Source organism: Hipposideros armiger, unplaced genomic scaffold (assembly GCF_001890085.2).
Source record: "Hipposideros armiger isolate ML-2016 unplaced genomic scaffold, ASM189008v1 scaffold_60, whole genome shotgun sequence".
Taxonomy (NCBI): Eukaryota; Metazoa; Chordata; class Mammalia; order Chiroptera; family Hipposideridae; genus Hipposideros; species Hipposideros armiger.
In genome coordinates, this window is record NW_017731410.1 from 4,419,731 (window position 1) to 4,443,043 (window position 23,313).

General features: G+C 37.1%; 2 protein-coding genes across 10 annotated transcripts in view; one reads left to right on the forward strand and one right to left on the reverse strand.

Annotated features, from left to right (window-relative positions):
* Positions 1-17,673, reverse strand: part of SLC38A9 (solute carrier family 38 member 9) — an 85,550-nt gene extending 67,877 nt beyond the window's left edge. For 3 of the 6 annotated variants that reach the window (XR_002123890.1, XM_019641471.1, XM_019641468.1), the window contains exons 1-2: positions 17,565-17,673; positions 12,010-12,156 (exon numbers count right to left, since the gene is read on the reverse strand). Coding sequence is in view for 4 of the 6 variants with exons in the window: in XM_019641471.1 (XP_019497016.1) it covers positions 12,010-12,122 (113 nt within the window). In the remaining 2 variants the exon portion in view is untranslated. The other 3 variants (XM_019641470.1, XM_019641469.1, XM_019641472.1) reach the window with 3 other exon arrangements.
* A 35-nt stretch (positions 17,674-17,708) lies between these two features.
* The window catches only part of DDX4 (DEAD-box helicase 4), a 65,686-nt gene continuing 60,081 nt past the window's right edge, over positions 17,709-23,313 (forward strand). For 2 of the 4 annotated variants that reach the window (XM_019641465.1, XM_019641467.1), the window contains exons 1-3: positions 17,709-17,775; positions 18,459-18,658; positions 18,754-18,839. In XM_019641465.1, the coding sequence (XP_019497010.1) occupies positions 18,786-18,839 (54 nt within the window). In that variant the 5' untranslated portion in view covers positions 17,709-17,775; positions 18,459-18,658; positions 18,754-18,785. The remainder of the gene's footprint in view (positions 17,776-18,458; positions 18,659-18,753; positions 18,840-23,313) is intronic. The other 2 variants (XM_019641466.1, XM_019641464.1) reach the window with 2 other exon arrangements.

Sequence of the window (23,313 nt, forward strand, 5' to 3'; positions counted from 1 at the left end):
CACTTCATTATCCACCATACCAAGCACACTAGCCTCCTCACCATTCCTGAAACATGACAGGCAGGCATCTACTTCAGGACCTTTGTTATTAATTTCAAGTAAAAAAGAAATGCTCTCAATATCTTCCCCCGAAATATTTGTACAGATTGCTTCTTTACTTCTTTCGAGTCTTTCCTCAATTGCTCCTTTCTCAATGGGGCATTTGGCTATTCTCGCCATATCTACATTTCAACCCCTCTTCTCCACCGTTCTCATTTACTATACACCTTCTCTACTTTTCTGCTTTACATTTTCTCCTTAGCATTTATACTACCTAACATAATACATACTTCTTATTTACTCATTATTGATCACCTCCAGTGAATGAAAGCTCCATGAGGAAAGGGATTTTTGTTAATTTGGTCACTACTGTATTCCCAGGGCCTAGAATAGTACCTGAAATATCATAGGAACGCAATAAAATATGGTGAATAAATAAAATATGGTGAATAATATGGTTTATTACTTAAAGGAAAACAGTTTATTTTGAAATAATTATAGATTCACATAGAAGTTTTAAAATGGTACAGAGAGTTCCCCTATATACTTCACTCAGATTCCCTAATGATGATGATATCTTCTATAACCATAGTATGATCACCAAAATTTGTATTACTTTTATAATCAGGAAAAAAATTAATGAAAAATTATGGGATAATGCTTTCAACTTTTCCGTAGGTTTAAATGTTTTAAAGTAAATACTTGGGGGAGAAATGATGGAGGGACTAATCAAAGTATCAAATGTTATACAAAATGAGAAGAAGCAACCGATAAGGAAATCAATTTAGTGTGGTATCCTCAAGCCAATTAAAGACTGTTTTCGGGAGTAGAGAATGATTAATTGTGTCAAGAACTACTGCTAAGTAAAATGAGATGAGGACTGATCAATGAAAGACAACCTGGATCTGAGCAGTTTTAGTGGAGTGGGACAAAAGCCTGTCTAAGTTGAGTTCAATTTAGACAGAGAAAAATGGTGAGTATGAGTAATTCTTGCAAGGAGTTTGCTGTAAAAACGTGTGAGTGAAATAGAGTGGTAGCTGAAGGGGTAAGTGTAAATACTCTAGAAAGTACAAAAAAGCATTAAAGATATAAAAGTCACCTACATTCCACAACCAGAATCATTAATAACATTTTGCCAACCTCATTCTTTTGCAAAAAATGACAAGTAGGAAGTAGAGCAAATGGAAACTCTTATACGCTGTAGTGAGAATGTAAGTTGGAATAACCCCTGTGGAAAATATGCGTAGATGCTCATGGAATAAAATACTGGAAGCCACTGGAACTGAAAGAGCTATAGTTACACACGACTTGGGTAAAAATGACAATGCTGAGCAAAAATCACAAAAATAATACGTACAGCATGATCCCATTTACATAAAGTGCAAAAACAGGTAAAACCAAATTCAGTATTTAGGAATACACAGAGACAAATTATTTTAAAAGTAGGGAACTGATCACACAAACATCAGGAGTGTGGTTACCTGTAGGGAAGAGGGGGTTTACTTTGGTAAAGTACATATGGGGTAGGTTCTGAGGTGGTGCTATTTCTATACCTGTGTGTTGGTTGGATGGGTGTTGGCTTTATAATTATTTAAAAATTGTACATGTGTATTATGCACTCTTCTGTACATACGATACATCATGTGATAAACTTTTAAAACAGATTTTTAAATTAACATATTCTTTCAAAATTTAGTAATGAGATCAAGAGGGACCAAGAAAACCTTTTGCACCATACAAAAACTTGCTCGTTGTCTTATGGAAAAAGACCATAAGGATCTGTCAAACTTAAATACAAGTTACCTTCTTTTCTTGTATAGAAAGACAACTGTTTGAAATTTGTTGACCTCTTCTATGAAGACATGTGGCTGTCAACAGTATGCTACATGGGTACACAGCAGGTATTAGAAAACCCCTACATTTTTAATCTATCTCCCTTCAAGATAAAGATGACATTTTAACAATGACTGAGAAAGTAATTGCTTTTTAACAAAACTTACATTATACAGAGAATATTCTGATAACTGATGTTTAGAAATGTTTCCACCATTACATGATTTTATTGCTAATATGTCTATCACTAATAAAAACTTACCTATGATCTTATATATGTAGATTAAAATTTTTCTAACATTTAAAGACTGCCAAACAATGAATGTAGATAATGGTCTTTGAACTTGTTATTAAATATAAAAATAGTCACGGTCATAATCGTAATAATGAAGCAAATGACATACTAGTATTTTGGTATTTATTCCATGCAATACAAGTATTTCCATGCAATATCAGTATTTTCACTAAAAAAATGTTTAGAGTATAAACTGTTTAAAAATCAATGAAATTAAACACTTGACATATTTCAAATATGGAAATTTGCAAACATTATAAAGCATCAAATAAAACATTTTATAAAAACAGAAACATTAAGAAGTTATAATTCTAATGTAAACTGTTAAATATGACTGTAGCTTATGCTTTTATCCCTTCTCATCCTTCTGCGCAGGGTAACTTCCAAACTGACACCTCTGAAATAATCAGTCCAGAAAGACTTCAGGACCTTCCTAAAGTATTTAGCGCTTCTCCAGCGGAGTCTTCAGACCAGTTAGGCAGGCAGCTCTTTCTCTCCGGCAAGAAGCTACTGAGTTATAGCAGTTTTGATTTCTCTCCCAGTTAACCCGGGAAGGATGGTTCTGTGTATTAATTCCTCCCCTTCCCCTAGCAGAGAGATTAGCCACCTTCTAATGGTGCTCTCTAAATCAACGCTTTTCCCCCCCTTCTCCTGTGTGTGTGTGTGTGTGTGTGTGTGTGTGTGTGTGTGTGTGTGTGTGTGTGTGTGTTGGGGAGTAATTGCTCCCCAACTGAGTGGTAAAGTAGATCTAGGAGGACATCAGGAATGAAGGAGAGATTGGGGAACAAACTGGAGAGAACTAAGAAAGGGGAACAAAGTTACTGGTTCTTTCTAAATTAACAGTATTAAACCAACACAAACATGAGTATTTTGGATGTTCAAAATAGCATGGGATATTAGAATATACAAACCAGCGCTTTAATTACTAAATGTAAGAAATTGAGTGACATCAGGGAGGATGAACATTTACCAGGCAAATTTTAACAAAAACTTAAGACTTGATTGTTGAATACAACTGAAATAAACTTTAAATCAGTTTGAATTACTGTGTGGCAAAGTGTTATAGGATTTTCAAAAATAAATAAAGCAAAACAAGAGTTGGCAAAGATGTGGTGAAAAGATAACCCTTGTGTACTATTGGTGGGACTGCAAATTGGTTTGGAACTATGGAAAACACTATGGAGGTTCCTCAAAAAATTAAAAGTAGAACTACCTTAGGACCCAGCAATTCCACTTGTTATTTTTTAATTCCACTTATTATTATTTTTTAACTGATGAGCGTGGTTGATGAAAGCAGTAAATGCTAACAAACATCTGGTTTAAGAGGAATGGGGGCCTTACTTTAGAACAAACGCTGAGCTGGTACTTAGTTGCAAGTAAACATCTTTCTCAACAATATACGGACAAAGAACTTGACCTGAACATTCATTCTCAGGCCCATAGATCTTAATTAAATACAGGTTTTTACTAAGAATTAATTTCAAATTCTTTTAATGCAATTTGTGTTTTTAATTTTGGTTTTAGAAAAATCTATAAATTCTTTTAATTCTACTGTCATGAAAATAAATAATCTCTTCTTTTATGACCAGTAACAGAAATGCAAGGGTTTTTCTTTTGTTCTTATTATCAGCACTAGAATGAGGCTATAAACATTATATAACTACCAGGAGCATTTCAATCAAGTTAAGATACTAGGACCACCTGTAAGTAAATACCAACATAACAGTTCTTGTTTTTCTCTAGGTTGAAATAAAACAGTACCACCACCACCACTGGATGACTATCTTTTGTCTAGAAAAAGCAATCCCAAATGGGACATGCAGAGTAACATTCAACAAAGAAAGATTAGGAATGTGGGAAAATTCCCAGGAGAACAGTTCTCCAAGTATCTCCTCTTTCTATCCACTTAATGCCAAAATAAATCACAAATTGTCTCAATTAACTTAAATGCAATAAATTAAGACTATTATTAACTTAATACTTTTAAATAAACAGCTTGTCTTAATTACAGATAAAGAGTAGGCTTCAGCCTGCAATGTCATGCCAATTATTACTCTCCTTCTTACACAAATCTATCAAAACAATTTCTGGAAAAAAAATTTTCCAGTTTCGTAACCTAACTATTCCCCATTTAAAAAAAAAAAAAAAAGCAGGAAAGAAGAAAAATACTAGGCCGGTATTTTAACTAAAACTTCCTTTCCTTAAAAACTGGAAAGGTAATGAAAAAGGTAAAGAATTCAGTAAATATATATACATATACACAGACACATATATATTAAGATAAATCTTGTTTATAATATATACATGTAATTCTTCAAATGAATATTAAAATCGCTTTCTTCATCTGAATTCAGTTACCTAGAAACTGAAAACACAGAAAACAAAACTCATCTACTCTTTAAACAAATCATCAAAGAAAAAAAGAGCCTCTTTCTTATTTCTCTCCCATAATTTAAGAAAGGGATAATACACATCAAGCCTTAGAAGTCTTCATCATGGCTCTCAAGAAAGGTACATAAGCTAGAACTTCTGCTTTGCCACTGAAAGACACTAGCAAAATACAGTCCACACAAATTGGTCTGTCAGGTAACAAAGGCTATAGTTTCAACCCAGATGGTGGGTATTGTAATAGACTGAACAGAATCCACTATTGGTTGTATGGCATGTTATTAAGCAGATCAATCACAGAATAACAGGATAGGCTGATAAAGGCAAGGGTCCAAAATGAAAGCTGCCCTGCCAACTGGGTCCTACCAACTAACTTTTACTAACTAATTGGTAACATTTGTTATTGTCATTGGGCTTTCTTACCTTCAGTTATTGTGATTTTTAGTTACAGAATTTCGGTTCTTTTTTTATTCAATAAACATTTTCTATGAATTTGGTTCTTTGTTATATTTCTAGCCAGTGCCAAAATTCACAACCTTATTTCAATTTCCTGAAAATATTAAACATAGTGCTTTAAAAGTCTATTTCTGATAACTGCATTATCTGTTTCACCTGTCAATCCTTATTTTGTATCAAGTATCTTTATTTCTAATCATGTCTCCTGTTATGCCTTGCTATTTTAAATTAAGTACCTGACAGTGTACTTACGGAATTCTAGTATATGGAAAACAGTATAAATAAATTGAAGCCTAGAATAATATTATTTTCATTAGAAAGGATTTACATTTGCTTTTGGGAGTCAATTTGAGACACAGCAATCCTAGGTTACCTTCAACCAGGGATTGAGATCAGTTCAAATTGACAAATTGAGCTACAGTCCCTGCAAGGAGGTCATTCAATTTCAAGTTCACTCATATTTCTAGGCTTACAGAGCTTAGGGCTTCCAACCCAAAGTTTGTATGAGGTCTAGATTCCAGTAGTTCTCCCTCTAGCCTTGTAAAGCTGTCAAAGCTCTGCTCAACTAATCAGCCTCTGGGCTAATAAACTGGATGGAGGTGGCAGATACCTTCAATGAAATGCTAGACTCTCCTTTCAGGGTTTCCTCCTTCCTTTTGATCTAGATCTTATTCTTCATTGTCTTAATAGTTCTCCCTTATCTTTGAAAAGGTTCAGAATAGGCCTCCCCAAGATGTGCTACTTTGGCATGCAGATTATTTTGACCTAAAGGCAACAGAAACCCTGTGGGCTCAAGATAAACTTCTGCCCCCCCAACCCTCCTTACCGACCCAGAAGAATTTAAATTAGGGGCCTTGCCCATAATAAGTTAAAACCAAAGATAAGTTTTTACAGCAGAGCAAACATCTAATTACTGAACATCTGCTTTTCTTATCCTGTGAATGGCCTTCCTCCCTTGAGGCCTGAAGGCTTGTTAACTCACCCTCAGTTCAGAATACCACATATACCTCATTTTATCTTTCTGCCTCTGAACCTCTCATGTTTGTGGGCTGACTCTCTCAAGTACGTGAGGTTCCCACATATATGTAATTAAATTTGCCTATTTTCGCTTGTTAATCTGTTTCATGTAGATTTAATTATTAGACCAGCCAGAAGGGAGGAAGGGAGGGAAGAAAATAAAGCACACCTAGTTTATAGGCAAAGTAGAAAAAAAATAGCAAAATCAGATAGAACACATGGATCTAAAGAAAGAAATGGAAGCAACTCAGGCAAGCAGATTTGGGTACAAGAGGGCAGTTAAGCAAAGACGTTTGGAAGGAGAGAAAGAAGGAAAAAAAGTATAAAAATCTATGAATTAGAGAAAATAAGAGGATTCTGATGAGACTAGAAATAAGATCCCACTCTAACAAAGCCCATATTTACATTTAAAGCATCTCTAACTCCATGGCCAGGATTGTCCTCATTAAGCATTTAGCAAAAAGAGTTACACTGGGGAAAAATAATGGTGGAAAGTGGATAGCAAAGAGGTGAGAGAAGTGGACTGAAGAGGAAGATAAAAGAGGAGGAGAGGTAAGAGTACAGGAAAAGGAAGGGGAGGGAATGATATAGAAGTAGTAATACAATCAGTTAAGTCAGCCATCAGCTCCACAGCACTGAAAAATGGTCTGGTCCTCAAGCCATCTATGTAACCTGGATGGCAAGTTCCTCAAAATGCAAATTTATGCAACTCTGGAAACCAACCCTTCTGGAAAAGCTACTTTTCTACCTTTTGTTGTAGATCTGTATAATCCCCATTTATGAAAGAAACTATAAAGCCTCAGCAATCACTTCCAATCAATTATTGGGCCAGAATCTATCTACCTTTACATATTAATAGATAAACCCCTCACTTTGCTTTGTTATTCACTTTCTCTCCTAGCATTACAAATACCAAAAAGAGTCAATACAAGCTGCTATTCATTTGATAGTATTATTGACAAATGAAAGCAAGAGAGGCCATTTTACAGATGCACCAACTAGTAGCCACTCTAAAAAACCAGGGGTTACAGCATATGTAATGTGTTTGAAGGGCACCAGGAATGCTGCCTGTTTTACATACCTACCTGTACCCCACTGGCTTACCAGAGCACTTAAAATATTATCAACTAGAAAAACCTAACTTTTAGGTAAGAGTTTTCTATTTCTAGGATTCTCCACATTAAAATGCAAATAGCCATGGAAAAGTAAGACTAGTAATAGACTCTGACACATCAGATTATTTGCCATTCTAACACTAAAGAGGTATACAAAGCCCTGCAAGAATAGGACAGATAAATACTGGTGAATAAGGGGCAGAAGAAAAGTATGGTTTACAAAGCATTGCAGAGGGATTTTTTTTTTTTTAAGCTCAGCCATCCTGCCACCTGTTGGCAGCTCAGCAGCAGCTCAGCTCTGGCCGGGAATCGAACCGCTGTTGCTCAGAGCTCAAACTCTTGAGTGAGCTCTTAACCAACTGAGCCACTCGGCCAGCCCTCTGAGGGAATTCTTGAGGGAATTCTTGCCCTGGGAAAACTGGGCATACAGACAAGAGCAGGAAAGCCCTAGGCTCTGGGAAAAATGGAAGAGAAACAGTGTTAGAGATACTGAAAATGGGAAGCTGAAAAACTAATACACCACTTCACCATTTGGTTTCAGGCTGGCTGGAATGGTCAACTCCCAAAGGGATAATCCCAGAGCAAAAGCATAGTCATGAAGCAATCCTGAATACCAGCTCTATCTGTGGTTACCAGAAAGTCTGCAAGAAAGCAGGAAAACAATCTCTGAGGCCAGTGGCTACCAAGGGAATATGTCAAATACAGCATAGGAGATTTCTAAACATTTCTGTCCCTTCACCCACATTCCTCACTTCACCAGGTGAAAAACTGATGGGGGAGGAGAGAAAAAGCATGCAGAGGAGAAAGTGGTGTGTAGTTTGCAAAAGTCCCCTAAATGATTATGTCATGTACCTTTCCTCTACGGTGACAAACTCCTTCTTTCACCTAAGTCTAATTAGAACCCAGTTCCACCAAAACGATAAGCAGATCCAGCAAGCACACTTTCAGTGCAAAGGAGTTGTTAAAATGCTTACATTTGAACTGATATATGCTTTTTATTGCCACCTAGTGGAAGAGAGAGAATTAACCACAAGCCAAACTGAAGGTAAGGTACTAAAAGTATCAAATGTTGTTTTCTATACTCCCTTAAAAAACAAACAAAGAACAGGCCCAAACAGGGTCACTTTTGCTAAGTCCCACTCAGCAACAAACTTAACACCAGAGTTGCAGTTTCAGCTTCCCCCAGAAAAAGTAACCTTTAATCCAGTCAATCTGGAATTATGTCGTCAACACTAACGAGGTAATCTGCCTGATCCCTGCTTTCCCCTAAACGAAGGCAGCCTTGCTTGCTTGAATTAATTCACTCGTTGCTAATAACTTCCTCATCTTGCCCCTTTTCTGTCTATAAAAGCCTTCCATTTCACAAAGCTCCTTAGAGCTCCTTTCTATATGCTAAATGGTCGCTGCCCGACTCATGAATCGTTGATTAAAGCCAATTAGGTCTTCAAATTGACTCAGTTGAATTTTGTTTTTTAACAACTCCAGCAGTTGGAGACTGTTTCCCAAAGTGTGCTTATAAATACGTGAGGTGATTTTAGATAGCACAAGGATGAATGCTACTATAGCTACTTGGTATTTACTGCAACACATATAAGAAAAAAGTAAAAACGATACTTCACAAATCCATCATTTCACAAATATGTGAAGATGAGGCTAAATTAACCCTAATTTTTGAAAGTTAAATGAAAAATATACATTAAATCATAATATACAGATGGTAATGAGATATCACCCAAGTCATACGGTGACTCTAAAATGACGGAAGTTTTGGAAACTGTTGTGTAAGTTGGTTCTTCCAATGGAAGATAAATTCCCCTCAGTGTGTCTGAGTTTTATTTACATATATAAAGTGAAGTAGCTCATAGTTTAATAGAGATAACAATGTTTTAAGGTACTCCTACTTTTTTTCATCAAATAAGTTCTGTTTTCAACTAAATTATTTCACAGGCAAATTAACATTCAATACTGCTAAGTCCATATCAGTATTTGCCTTCCAAAACATGCTTACCTAGGTAGTTATTCCATAATTGTAAATAGTTGATTCCCTTTCATTTTGACAAGTTTCATTATAGAAAATAGATTTCCATTTAATCTACACAGTTAACAAATTCTCAGACAACTGTTTAAACTCCTGTCAACATATTGCAATGGAATGTACTGTAATGACCTATGTTCTATTGTCACAATGGTCAATTATTTATCACAGAATTTAGAGGTTTCAAAAAATCCTGAGCATTCAATTAGCATTCATTAGTTCTTATATTCACTGATGTTGGAATATACAAGTAAAAATTATAAGATTCATTTCATTATCTTCTCTGATGACACTATGAACAACGATATTAAATTTGTGATAAATTTCACAATGCTACCTCTAGGTGAAAGAAAGACTAAAAAAATTAAGTACAGTCATGTGTCACATAATGTTTTGGTCAGTGATGGACTGCATATACGATGATGGTCCCAAAAGATGATAATGGAGCTGGAAAATTCCTGTCACCCAGTGACATTATAATGAAATGCATTACAAGTGCCTAAAGTATTCAGCACAGTAACATGCTGTATAGGTTTGTCCTAGGAGCAACAGGCTATACCACATAGCCCAGGTGTGTAGTAGGCTATATACCATCTAGGTTTGTGTAAGTGCACTCTGTGATGTTTGCATAACAAAATCACCTAACAACGCATTTCTCAGAAGGAATCCCCCTCATTAAGTGACACAAGACTGTAGCTGGAACGTGAAAACAGGATTACTGAAGCTAGCTTAAACCAATCCTTCATCTACTGGGTTGGAACCTACTGCGACCCTTACCAAAATTAGAAACAAAATTAGGATTCTGTTGGCAAGGAATAGGTGGGGTTATTGAATATTTATCTAACAGTATCTGCCACATCTCTCACCTCAAGCACTCAGTTTCTCTATGAGGGAGCAACTACTCTTACGGTTTCCTATTTGTTCTCCCGGAGTGATTTATACATATTGTATTACATATAATTTATCGATTTATTTTTATCCAAGGGTAGTATATCATACACACTGCTCTGCACTTCACTTTTCTCACTTAAATAAAATAAGTTGAAGACTTGTTCCATTTTGATTTGTACTAAAGCCACTTCCTTCTTTTTAATGGGTGAAAAATAGTCCATTGTATCAATATGCCATAATTTATTTATCCAGTCCTGTAAAAAAAGATATTTTGCTATTGTAAAAAAATTTGCTGTTATAAAAAATGCTGCATTAAACAACCTTGTACATGTAATATTTGACATTGCCAATTAATGCTTAGATGTGAAATTGCTGGGCCATATAAACTTGGGAACTGGCTGCTTCATTTTTTGGGGGAGAGGGGAATCACATTAAGTTGATGAATTAAAATTTAAAGATCAGGACATTTTATTTTAGAATCTAACCACTGAGCTCAGAACATGCCTTTTTGTTAAATGTCATATTTTACTAATTCTAGTATACACATTCAAACATTTCTAAAATATGGATGCATCACATAATCCAGGACATCTTTTAATCACTGTCAGCCAGTAATTATTCGTGGCGGCATGACAGATAACTGTCATCCCTAGTCCTTCCAGTCATCAAAATATTTAAGGACGATTTGAGGAAGAACTATGAGCCAGTGTTGTTAGAAAGCCTTTTGTGACACCTTCTGGTAAGATCATGAAAGTGCAAGCATCAAAACTAAATGTCAGTGATTTGGAAGAAAATTCTTTCAAGAAATGCTACATTACCAATGCTCTTAATGTACAAAGGACAATTTTGTATGGGGGGGAAAATACTGATTTTGATGACTCCAAGTCAAAAAGTGATTTAGAAGAATCAGATTCCATATATAAAGAATCAGTTTAGTAATATCTTAACTGACATACTTTTTTTTTCTAGTTGCATAAGAGATATATGATACACGATAAAATACCAAAAAAGTCCAAGAGTTCTTTCAGTAAAAAAAAAACCAACAACAAAAAACTAGGTCCTAGGGCCAGCCGAGTGGCTCAGTTGGTTAAGAGCTCGCTCAAGAGTTTGAGCTCTGAGCAACAGCAGTTTGAGTCCAGCCCGAGCTGAGCAGCCGCTGAGCTGCCAACAGGTAGCAGGATGGCTCAGCTTAAAAAAAACAAAAACAAACAAACAAAAAAACTAGGTCTTAAGAGACTATTGCATCAGAGGTATTTGCAGCAGTTTATCTTAGTGTTATATTAAAAAACAAACAGTACAACTTATAATCAGTATCTCACATTTGAAGAAATATTCTAAATCTTATTTCAGGTCCTTCAGTGGTATTTCAAAGTTTCTGTCATAGAGATTTTGCACATTTTGAAAGCTATGCATTTTATCTTTTTTTATTACATTTTTTCATCAGAATATTATTTATTTTTCCCTATTTTGTAAATAGCCAATCTTACTGAATTCTCTTACTATTTATAACAAGTTTTCAGTGGATTCTGTTGAGTTTACTAGGTATGCAATGAAATAACTTTTAAACTCAAATCTTAAACTATCTGCTATAGAATTTAAAGTCAATGAAGGTAAGGGCTGTGTGTTAAGTTCACTGTTCTATACCCAGCACCTAGCACACATTACCTTGCACAAAGCAGGTAATCAATATACATGAATTATATGAATGCATCTTACTTCATAAAACTTACCCACGCACAGAGATGTTGAGTTTAGTTGCAAAAGTCAAATATAAATGAAGAAATATTATTCACATTTATTCCCTCCAACTACAAACACACAGATCCTGTAAGAAACTGGTTTTTTTACAATCAAAGCTATTTATGTTTGGTTATAATTAGTTCTATTTTAATAATGAGAAACCTTAATTATGAAACAATTGTTTTATTTTATACACTTACCTTTTGGATCTGAGATCTGATGAATCAAACTGGATATTCATAGGTCCAGGATTTATTTCATGATCTACCTCAGGGATGAGAAGATGTCTAGAATCATTACCCATAGTTGCCATGTTTCTCAGACTCTGAGCACTGAAGAAGTCAGTCCTATATACATCAAAAAATATAAATAATTTAAAGTTTAATTAAACAATTATTTTACTATTATTAAATAACAGTTTTATGTGTAAGGAATTGGAAAAATATGGGAATATATCTTAATGTGGTAAATGCCTCAAACATTTTATTAAAAACTTGCTAAATTAAAATGGAGTTACTGCTTATTTTCAGCTTAATAATAAATAAGTGGGGTAATCCATTTCTAGTAATAAAACAGATTAGGCTATTTGGCCCATTTTTCTGCATAAAACAAAAAATACTGGCTAAAATATAAAAAAACATCTTTTGAAAAGCTTCAAAAATAGTAAGAAAAATCAGGCCATTTGCAGGTAAAGTTAAGGAACCTCGAGAGGTATAAATAGCTCAAGGAAGTTGTTTCTGTTCTGAGGGTATTTTCTGTACCAGGAGAAATTGGGCTGAGGTTTTCTAGGCCATGTGAAGTATTAGGGAAATAGAAGACAAAATCTGGGATTCACTCAAAGTAAGGAATGATTATAATAAGAAATCACCCCTATTTCCTTCCCATAATATGGCTGGGACTACATAGAATTTTACCTTTAGTTTAGGGGTTAACAATAAGTAAAAGTAAGTGCCTCACTACCTCACAAGGGAACTACAAACAAGTTTTCTTGACACAGACCACAGCATGTGTGTGTGCGCACGCATGTGTATGCCTGTGTGTACGTGTGGGTGGGGAAAATGGTATAATTTAAGGCTAATTTGCTTGGTAGGGATTCTGGGTAACTGGCAGAAGCAAATGTAAATCTTTTCTGTAAGGACACACCTTCATCCTAGGCCTCGAAGAAAACTTTCTGACAATCTTTTAAGGACAATAAACAGTGCACAATCAAAAGTAACCTAGCATGTAAAGAAATAAAGTACTATTAGTAAGAACCAGAAGAAACAACTGCAGAATGATCCACAAGGACTTCAACTATAGGATTATCAGGATAAAATTATAAAACAATTATGCTTCCTATGGTTAAATAAATAAAGGAAAAAGGGAACATTTTCAAAAGTAACTTAGCATGTTTGAAAATGACCAGAGTGAATTTTTAGGCCAAAAATTTAAAAAATAATAAAATATAATACCCCAAATTTTAAATTCAATGAATGGGTTTAAAGGTTGAAAATTAATGAACTAGAAGATTAAATCAGAACAAACTACCTACAACGCAGAAGAGAGAGGGGGAAAAAAAATACAGAAAATGTGGAAGAGAGGTAAGAGACATGGGAGATAGAATGAGGTCTAACATGTATGTAATTGGGGAACCAGAGAGGAGTGGCAAAGGTAATATTTGAAGATATAATGGCTGACAAATTTCTAGAATTCATAAAAGATAACAATCTGCAGACTCAAGAAATTTAATGAATCCAAACAGAATTAATAAACAATACAGGATTAGAAAAAAAGTTAAAATTCCAGACCAAAGGGAAAAAACGTCAAGGGAAGGTCTTGGAATTAATGTATTCGAAGACCCTCCTATTGTCCAGGTCAACACTACACTTCGATGTGATGTATGTTGTAATTTTAAAGGTAACTCCTAACATAATAAAAAACAGTGTATAACTTAAAATCTAGTAGAGGGGGAAAAGACAATGATAAAAATTGACCTAAAAAAGGGCAAGGAATAAGAAAAAGAAAACATAAAAGAAGTAGGATATAAGGTAGAAAGCATAAAACAGAAGATTCTCCCATTCTTTCTTAAGACCATGCTAATCAGGATATCTTCCTCATCCCTACACAAAAACTACCCTTGTTAGATCACCAATGACCTCCAGATGGGTAAGCCCAAGGGTCATTTCTCAAGCTTTAATTTATTCACCCTATCAGAAATATTTGCCACAAGGGATCACTCTCTTCTTTAATAAACTAGATTCACTAGGACTCTAAGTTCTCTTTGCACACTTTGGTCCCTCCTTCTACTCTGTCTCCTTTACTGTTCGGTCCTTGTCTCCCAGACTTCTTAAAATTGCAGAGTCCCAAGGTTCAGTGTTGGTCCTCTTCTCTATTTACCGTATTTACTGAAGTGGAGAAACTTTAAGTGGTTTAGATAGAAGATCAAACCAGTCACAACATTCCCGTAACCCAAAACCTAATCCAGCGCAAGATCCTAATTCTCTTCAATTCTATGAAGGCTGAGAGAGGTAAGAAAACTGCAGAACAGAAGTCTGAAGCTAGCAGAGGTTGGTTCATGAAGTTTATGGAAAGAAGCCATCTCCATAACATAAAAGTGCAAGGTGAAGCAGCAAGTGCTGATAAAAAAGCTGCAGCAAGGTATCCAGATCTAGCTAAGACAAGTGATGAAGGTGGCTACACTAAACAACAGATATTCAATGTAGACAAAACAGCCTTATAGTGGAAGAAGACGTCATCTAGGACTTTCATAGCTAGAGAGGAGAAAGCAGTGCCTGGCTTCAAAGCTTCAAAGGACAGGCTGACTCTCTTGTGAGGGGCTAAAGATGAAACCAGAGCTCATTTACCATTCTGAAAATCCAAGGATCCTTAAGAATTGTGTTAAATCTACCCTGACTGTGCTCTATAAAGGGAACAAAGTCTGGATAACAGCACATCTGTTTACAATAAGGTTTACCAAATATTTTAAGCCCACTGTTGAGACCTACCACTCAGAAAAATATGATTCTTTTCAAAATATTGGGTTGTTGGAAAAGTCATGACATATTTTTTCTACGTTTTTCATTGCAAAAAATGCGTCATGACTTTTCCGACAACCCAATATTACTGCTCATTGACAATGAACCTGGTAACCAAGAGCTCCGATGGAGATGTATAAGGTTAATGTTGTTTTCATGCCTGCTAACACAATATGCATTCTGCAGACCACGGATTAAGGAGTAATTTCCACTTTTAAGTCTCATTATTTAAGAAATACATTTGATAAGGCTATAACTGCCAGATGATTTCTCAGATGGATCTGGACAAATTTAAAATCTTCTAAAGGATTCACCATTCTAGATGCCATTAACATTTGTGATTCATGAGAAGAGGTCAAAATATCAATATAACAGGAGTTTGGAAGAAGTTAATTCAACCTTCCTGGATAACTTTGTCAGGCTCAAAACTTCGATGGAGGATGTAGCCAAGAGCTGGAAACAACTGAAATGCCCATTGGTAGACGACTGGACTAAGAAACTGTGGTACATTTATACAATGGAGTATTACTCCACTATAAAGAATGAAATTGTACCATTTGCAACGATATGGATGGACCTAGAAACATTATGTTAAGTGAAATAAGTCAGTCAGAGAAAGACAAATACCATATGATCTCACTTATATGTGGAATCTAAAAAATTGAATGAATGAGCAAAGTAAACAGAAATAGTCTCAGAGATATAGAGGAAAAACTGATGGTTGCTAGTTGGGGGTGGGGGTGGGGATGAGGGAGAAGAGGAAGGGATTAGACAGCATAAATAGGTAACTACAATATTGCCACAGGGATATGAAAGACAATTCGGGGAAGAGAATTAATAATGTTGTAAATATTTTGTAGGGTGTCAGATGGTCACGTCTTGCTAAGGAGACCACTTCATGGATAGGGTAGAGGCTTGATCACTGCACTGTACACCTGAAGCTGATGTTGTATAATATTGTATGATATATATATATATATATATATATATATATATATATATATATACATATATATATATATATATATATATAGTCATGTATGTGTAGTGTGGGAGTTGAGTCAATGGAATTGTAATAGATATGTATGATATGAGGGGGAGTGGGACAGCAGATTGGGGGAGGGGAGTTGTCACTTTGAGGGGTAAAAAGTATAACTATTGCACTGTGTTGTATACCTGAAACTAATTTAAAAATTAATTAATTAAAAAAAAACTAAAAAAAAAAAGAAGTGGAGCCTGAAGATGTGACTGAATTGCTGCAATCTCATGATAAAACTTTTTAACAAATGAGTTGCTTCTCATGAATGAACAAAGAAAGTGGTCTCTTGTGATGAAATATACTCCTGGTGAAGATGCTGTGATGATTGTTGAAATGACAACAAAAGATTTAGAATATTACGTAAACTTTGTTGATAAGGCAGTGGCAGGGTTTCAGAGGACTGATTCCAATTCTGAAAGAAGTTCTACAGTGGTTAAAATGCTATAAAACAGCATAACATATTACAGAGAAATGGTTCATGAAAGGAAGAGTCAATCAATGTGGCAAACTTCATTGTTGCTTTATTTTAAGAAATTGTCACAGGCACCCCAAAACCCAACCTTCAGCGATCACCACCCTGATCAGTCAGCAGCCATCAACACTGAGGCAAAAAGACTATGATCTGCTGAAGGCTTAGATGATGGTTAGCATTTTTTAGCAATAAGGTATTTAAAAAAAAAATTTTTTTAATGGGGAACAGTGTGCCCTTCCAGAAGCCATCAGCTCCAAGTCAAGTTGCTGCTTTCAACCCAATTGCAGAGGGCGCAGCTCACTGGCCCAGGTGGGAATTGAACCGGCAACCTTGGTGTTATGAGCATTGCACTCTAACCAACTGAGTTAACTGGCTGTCCAGCAATAAGGTATTTTAAATTAAGGTATGTACATTTTTTTTAACATAATGTCATTGCACACTTAATAGACTACAATATAGTGTAAACATAACTTTTATAGCATTGGGAAACCAAAAAATTCGTTTGACTTGTTTTATTGCGGTGGTCTTAAACTGAACTCATAATATCTCCGAGGTATGCCTCTATTCTAAGACGGCTAACTAAGATGTCAAGCAACCTACTCACAACTGAGCCAGGCAAAAGCGTAGGGATGTACTTACCCTGTCTTGGCGCTCACCCCATCTGTGGTCCTAGCTCAAGGCACAAGGGGGTTTCCTCCCCATCTTCCCTCTGTAGCTCTTCTCTACTCGGGCTACAGAAGGACTTTCCTATTCCCGCAATTCCCCCCAAATCTCCTTCTCCTTCCTTCTCTCACTCTGGTGTTCATCCAAGGTAACCCTGCCTTTTCCCTAAGGATCCAGCAGACACCCACTCCCACAGCCCCTCGAATTCTCTCGGCACCCAAGGGAGTCCATGACTTTCTCGCACCCAAGCTCTGTTAGGAGCGCACATCGCCCCTTGGGAGTGGCCTCTGGGGACCCGGCTTTGGCCTCACCGCTCCCCCCAAGAAACCACTGTTCGGATGCGTTTCACCAAAAAACTTCCCCGAGTGACAGCCGGCTGTCCGCAAGCTCCAGTCTTCCGCTGCAAGCTCAGCAATTTCGCCATTGGGATCCCCTCTGTTCCCTCCGCTCCCTCCCAACAGGCGACTTGCAAGACTAGGGAACGTGCTCTACCTGAGCAGACCAAGCTCTCGTTTCCGAGAAATCGGCAAGAAGGTGGAATACCCTTCCCAAATCCTCTTAACTTACCGCAGCAGGGCTTCTTGTTCCCTGAGCAGGAAGAGGCAACTGTCTAGGTCGCGGGGGCCGGCGGGGAATGGAGTTCTGAGAGCGCTAAGCCAGCCGCCGCTGTCAAACCTCCCGCCGCCGCAGACTACAACTCCCAGTGGCCTCTGCGACAGACAACGCGCCCCTCGCTGCAGAGCCCAGCCTCTGGTCATTCAGAAGAGTGTCAGCTCAGGTGAGCAAGTCTCTCCTGACCTGCCGCCTGATTTCCGTCCAGTGTCGGAGGCTCTTAAGGCATCTAGAAGGAGGGACACTGTAGCCTGCAGTCCTTATAGCCCCGGAGGCCGCATAAGAAAGGGCTGATGTGGCATTGCCATCTAGGGACAACCCCTCCCCCCCCCACCCCCATTATCTGTTTGTCTTCTCAGGCTTTCCTGGCTGTTCTGTGCTGTCATCACGTGATGGAACCCTATGGACACCAAGCGAAGCTGGTTTGAAAAAAATGTGTTGGGTTGGCACTCTTCCTCCCTTGTCTAGACAGTTTTTTTTTTCCTTTTAAATGTGTTGACAAACATCTCTAGTTTGTCAAGGAGCTGTGGGAGGATTTTAGCACCTTTTTCCCATCCCTAGCCATTTCTCCCAAAGCCGACTCAAATAAACGATCTAAGTAGAATTAGTGTGCGTATATATAAAAAGTCAGCTCAATGCAAGTCCTCTGAAAAGCATATGGCAACTTACATAGGAAGCCGGTGACCTTTTTTTTTTTTTTACAGTTCAACGATGAACTGTAATATGACTAAGAACCCAAATTAAAGAATCCAAGTTTAACAGATAGTTAATATTGAGTGCCAAGCATTTTACATATATCTTTAAGCCTTTACCATGATTTTAGAAGTGTCTATTATCCCTATTTTACAGGCAAGGAAACAGTTCTAGAGAATTTAAGTGACTTACTCAAGACCAACCAACTATTAAGTGGCAGAAGAGCTGAAATTCACACTGAGGTCTTATTCCGAAGTGTGTGCTCCTAAACACCACCAAACATTGCATCTATTATTGAAGACTTGACAAACGAAAGGAAGGTGATGTTATGAATACAGACGTCCTGACTTACGATGGTTTGATATATAATTTTTTTACTTTACAATGGTGCGAAAGTGATGTGCATTCAGTAGAAACCGTACTTCAAATTTTGAATTTTGATCTTTTCCAGGCTAGTGATATGTGGTACAATACTCTCTCCTGATGCTGGACAGCGGCAGTATGCTGCAGCTCCCAGTCGCCTCTGCAATCACAAGGGTAAGCAACTGATAAGCGACAGGGTATTCATTGTGTTAGATGACTTTGCCCAAATGTAGGTTAATGTAAGTGTTCTGAGCACGTGTAAAGTAGGCTAGACTAAGATATGTTGTTCAGTGGGTTAGGTGTATTAAATGAATTTTTGACTTACGATATTTTTAACTTACTATGGGTTTATTGGGACGTAACCCCATTGTAAGTTGAGGAACATCTGTATTGCCTTTAAGACAGATAAAAGTTATTTTACTGATTGTATCCTTATTGCAAAATGTTTGCAACTGCTCCTTGGCCTGCCTTCAAATCAGCAGTACATTTTTTTTTTAATTGGGGAACAATGTGTTTTTCCAGGACCCATCAGCTCCAAGTCGAGTAGTTGTTTCAATCTGATTGTGGAGGGCACATCTCAGAGGCCCATATGGGATCGAACCAGCAACCTTGGTGTTATGAGCAGTGCGCTCTAACAAACTGAGCTAACCAGATGCCCCAGCAGTACATTTTTTGATAGTTTCAGTGATAGCAAAATTTTTTTCTTGCTCTGCATTCCAGGCTGAGAAAATAATTTTAGGCAAGGCTGAGAAGTACAGAAGTAAATGGTATGGAGTGACATCACTGAAAATGGCAGAGTAGCGAATTTGAAAACTGTCCCTCTGTAAAAGCAAGAAATAAGATGGCAAAATTGCCAGAATCAACTTTTCTTTTTTCTTTTCTTTTTTTTAGCTCTGGAATCTAATTAAAAATACTTAACAATAACCAGGGGAACATTTAAGAAAAGACTGACAAATTTTGGTAAAACAGCTCTGTGATCATCTCCTACTCTTCAGCCTGGAAGTGGCCTTGAAGATAGCAGCCCATATTCTTGGTGTAGTTTGCTGATACCGAGGACAGCAATATGGACATTATTCTCAAGGAATTGTAATTGTGTGTTTTAACTTATCTGGTGGTTCCCAAAGATTTGGCTGAGGATTTGGTTTGGTTTTGCTTGCCTTGGAGCCTTACCAGGGCTGAGGCAGCTGCCTAGGCAGTGTTTGTTGAAAGCATTTAAAGCACATGTATTAGCTACTGCCACCAGAGGCAAAGTATAACAGTTGGAGCAAGCATTAAACAGATCAGAAAGTTTAGGAAGGAAGAGGCTGGGGAAGCAGCTGCTTAGGGGACTAAGGGTTTTGAAATGCTCCCTCTTATTCTGGGGAATCTACAAGGCCACATGCATAACCTGGTCTGGACATATGCTCAGAAAACACCTGAGAAGACCTAAGTTCTCACTTCTGGCTGACCTTCAGGCTCTGTGCAAATAGGAAGTAAAGGCTAAGGCAGAGTTGTACACTAGTTGAGTGTTGAAGGAGTTCCCCAGAATATAGGTAATTGGCAAAGGATGGGCGGAATATCTTTGCGTTTTGGCTTAAAAATTTTTTTTTTGCTTCCAGGTATTTAATAAAGACATCTCTGTTACATCACTAGCTGCTTTAAGTTGATGGAATAGAGACTTCAATGGCCACAAAACAAAGAATACAGACTTTATAGAATTAGTAGACTGGTAGTCAAGTTGAGAACCTTGATCGTATTCAAACTTGGTTTTTTAGATCAAGCCTTATAGGTGGTGTTTTTTTGTATGTGTGATATTGAGACTGTTCATTGGGCTCAAATATTGTCTCTTACAAAATTCGTCTTCAGCTTTTCACCAGCAATCGATCATCTGCTTGATCAGAGTTTCATGTCACCCTTTGTGTTTGAGTAATTTTTTTTCAGTGTCCTTAGTTTCTGTTTACTAAGTAGTTAGGTCCAAATTTATGTATTTTTGTCCTAACAACTTAGTAGCCACTTACACGCACACCCACCTACACACACACACACACACACACACACACACACACACACACATTGAAAGAAAAATATTTTATTTCATTCTTAACCACAATTGCTTACTAATGCAGTGTATATACCTGCTGGACACTGCATGACTTCTCAAACCTTGAAATCAGATGGGACACCACTATCCCCATTTCCTGTTCCATATTGGATTTGGCACGACACTTGCTTGAGATCATAGCAACTGCTGAAAATTCAACTTTGCAAAAGTATGATGCTTTCCAAAGCAATTAACTTTAATGCTGAAACTGAATAACCTCAAGCTGATAGTTCACCTGGTGTCTGACAGATGTTGCTGTGTTTTTCTCAAAAATTTAAAATACTCTGGTGTCCCTGTGAGTTTCCTGTGGTACTGTCACAGTTTGAGAGGTGCATGTTATTTTCCTGGTCTAGAGCAAGAATTGGCAAACTTTTCCTGTAAAGGGCCCAATAGTAAATATTTTAGGCCTTGTGGCCATATGGTCTCTGTCAACAATTACTCAGTTCTGCCTTTATGGTGTAAATGCAGCTAAAATAAACAACATGTAAACAAATGGGGTGGCTATACTTATGTTTATTTATGAGACAGCTATTGGGTTGGACAAACAGCTATTTGTCTCTAGGACCATAGTTTCCTGACCCCTGGCCTAGAGGATGCAGAGCGGAGATTTTCGTTAATTAGCTGGAATTTTTCTAAGAAGAAGACTTTTCCCTGAACAATTTTGTTACCCTAAATGCAGTATAAACACTTGTGGTGTTTTGTTTTGTTTTTTACCAGTTTTTAAAATGAGTTGGTTGCCTAGCATCCTGCAAAGGTGACCAATGGGGTTTATTGTTTTAGGGTTGTTTTTTTGTTTGTTTTTTGTTTTTGTATATTTATGAACTCACAGAGTTTAAAAATATCTTTGATGTGTTTTAATCCTTTGAAGATACATATATTTAAATTAGAAATAATTTAAAGCTTACAAAAAAGTTGCAAAAAATAGTGCAAGGAACTCCCATATACCTTTTATTCAGTGTTATTAATTGATAATATTTTGCCATATTTGTTTTATCATTTTCTCCCATCCTCCCTCTTTTTATGCCGCCTTCTGTCTCCCTCCCTCTCCCCCGCTCTACACACACACACACACACACACACACACACACATGCACATGCACACATACACACACTTTTCCCTAAATCATTTGAGATTAAGTTGTAGACAATATGCCTCTTCTCTTAAATTCTTCACTGTATATTTCCTAAGAACAAGGATTTTCATTGTACAGTGATCAAAATTAGAACTTTTAAAAATTTATACAATGCCCTTATTCAATCTATAGACCTTACTCAAATTTCACCAACTGTTCCAAATATGTCCTTTATAGGAATTTTCTTTTCTCATCCAGAACCCTACATATGATTGATCATGCATTGCATTTAGTCTTCATGTCTCTTTAGACTCCTTAAATTTGGAATGGTTCCTTAAGCCTTTCTTTCTCTTTCATGACATTGACATTTTTGCAGAGTATAGGTCATTTAGTAGAAAGTACCTCAGTTTGAATTTATCCACTGTTTCCTCATGATTAGATTCAAGATATGCATTTTTGCAGGAATAATACATGAATATTGTGGTGTCTTTCTTACTGCGTCACATCAAGAAGCACATGATGTTGACTGATGCTAAAGGTTCTTGTACCATGGTGGATGGGGAGGTGGTGTTTCCACACCCCAAAGCAATTCTTGGACACCAGTTGGGTGTCCTACCATTTAACTCAATTCTAACACTCTCTACATGCAGATAGCATCAGATCCACAGGTTAAGGGTTCAGTCCTACAAAAAGTCCTCCCACCCTCACCCCCTACTTTAGATGTCAATTAAAAGTCCAAGATGTCACCTGTGATTCTGACCTACCAGCTGTATATCTGAGGTTGCCATGACCCCTTCTTTGGCTTCTATTACTTTGCTAGAGTGATTTACAGAACTCAGAGAAACATTTTACTTCCGAGATTACCAGTTTATTATAAAAGGATATAACTCAGGAAAAGCTAGATGGGAGAGGTGCATAGGGTGAGGTATGGGGAAAGGTCATGGAGCTTCCATGCCTCTCTGAGCATGCCACTCTCCACGTGTTCCCCAATCCCGAATCTCTCTGAACGCTGTACTTTTAGGTTTTTAAAGAGGCTTTATTTTATAGGCATGATTGATTAAATCATTGGCCATTGGTGATTGAACTCAACCTCCAGCTCCTCTCTTTTCCTCTCTCTGGAGGTGGGTGGGGGACAGGACTGAAAGTTCCAACCCTCTAATCACATGACTGGCTCCACTAGCAACCAGCCCTCATATTAGGTGTGGTCCAAAAGTCACCTCATAAAGTGCACCTTTGTTTGTAGCCCTCATCACTGAGGAAATTCCAAGGGTTTTAGGAGCTCTGTGCCAGGAATGGGGTTGAGGACCAAATATATATTTCTTATTATAAATTGCAATATCACAGGTGTATATTGGTCATCATTGATACCTGGTCTTTAAGATCTTCAGTGAACTATGTCTCCAGTTTTCAACTGCTTTATATAATCCCTTCTCCTTGAATTACACTGGCTCTGTGATTTTTTTTTTTGTAACCAATAGAATGTGGCAGATGTGAC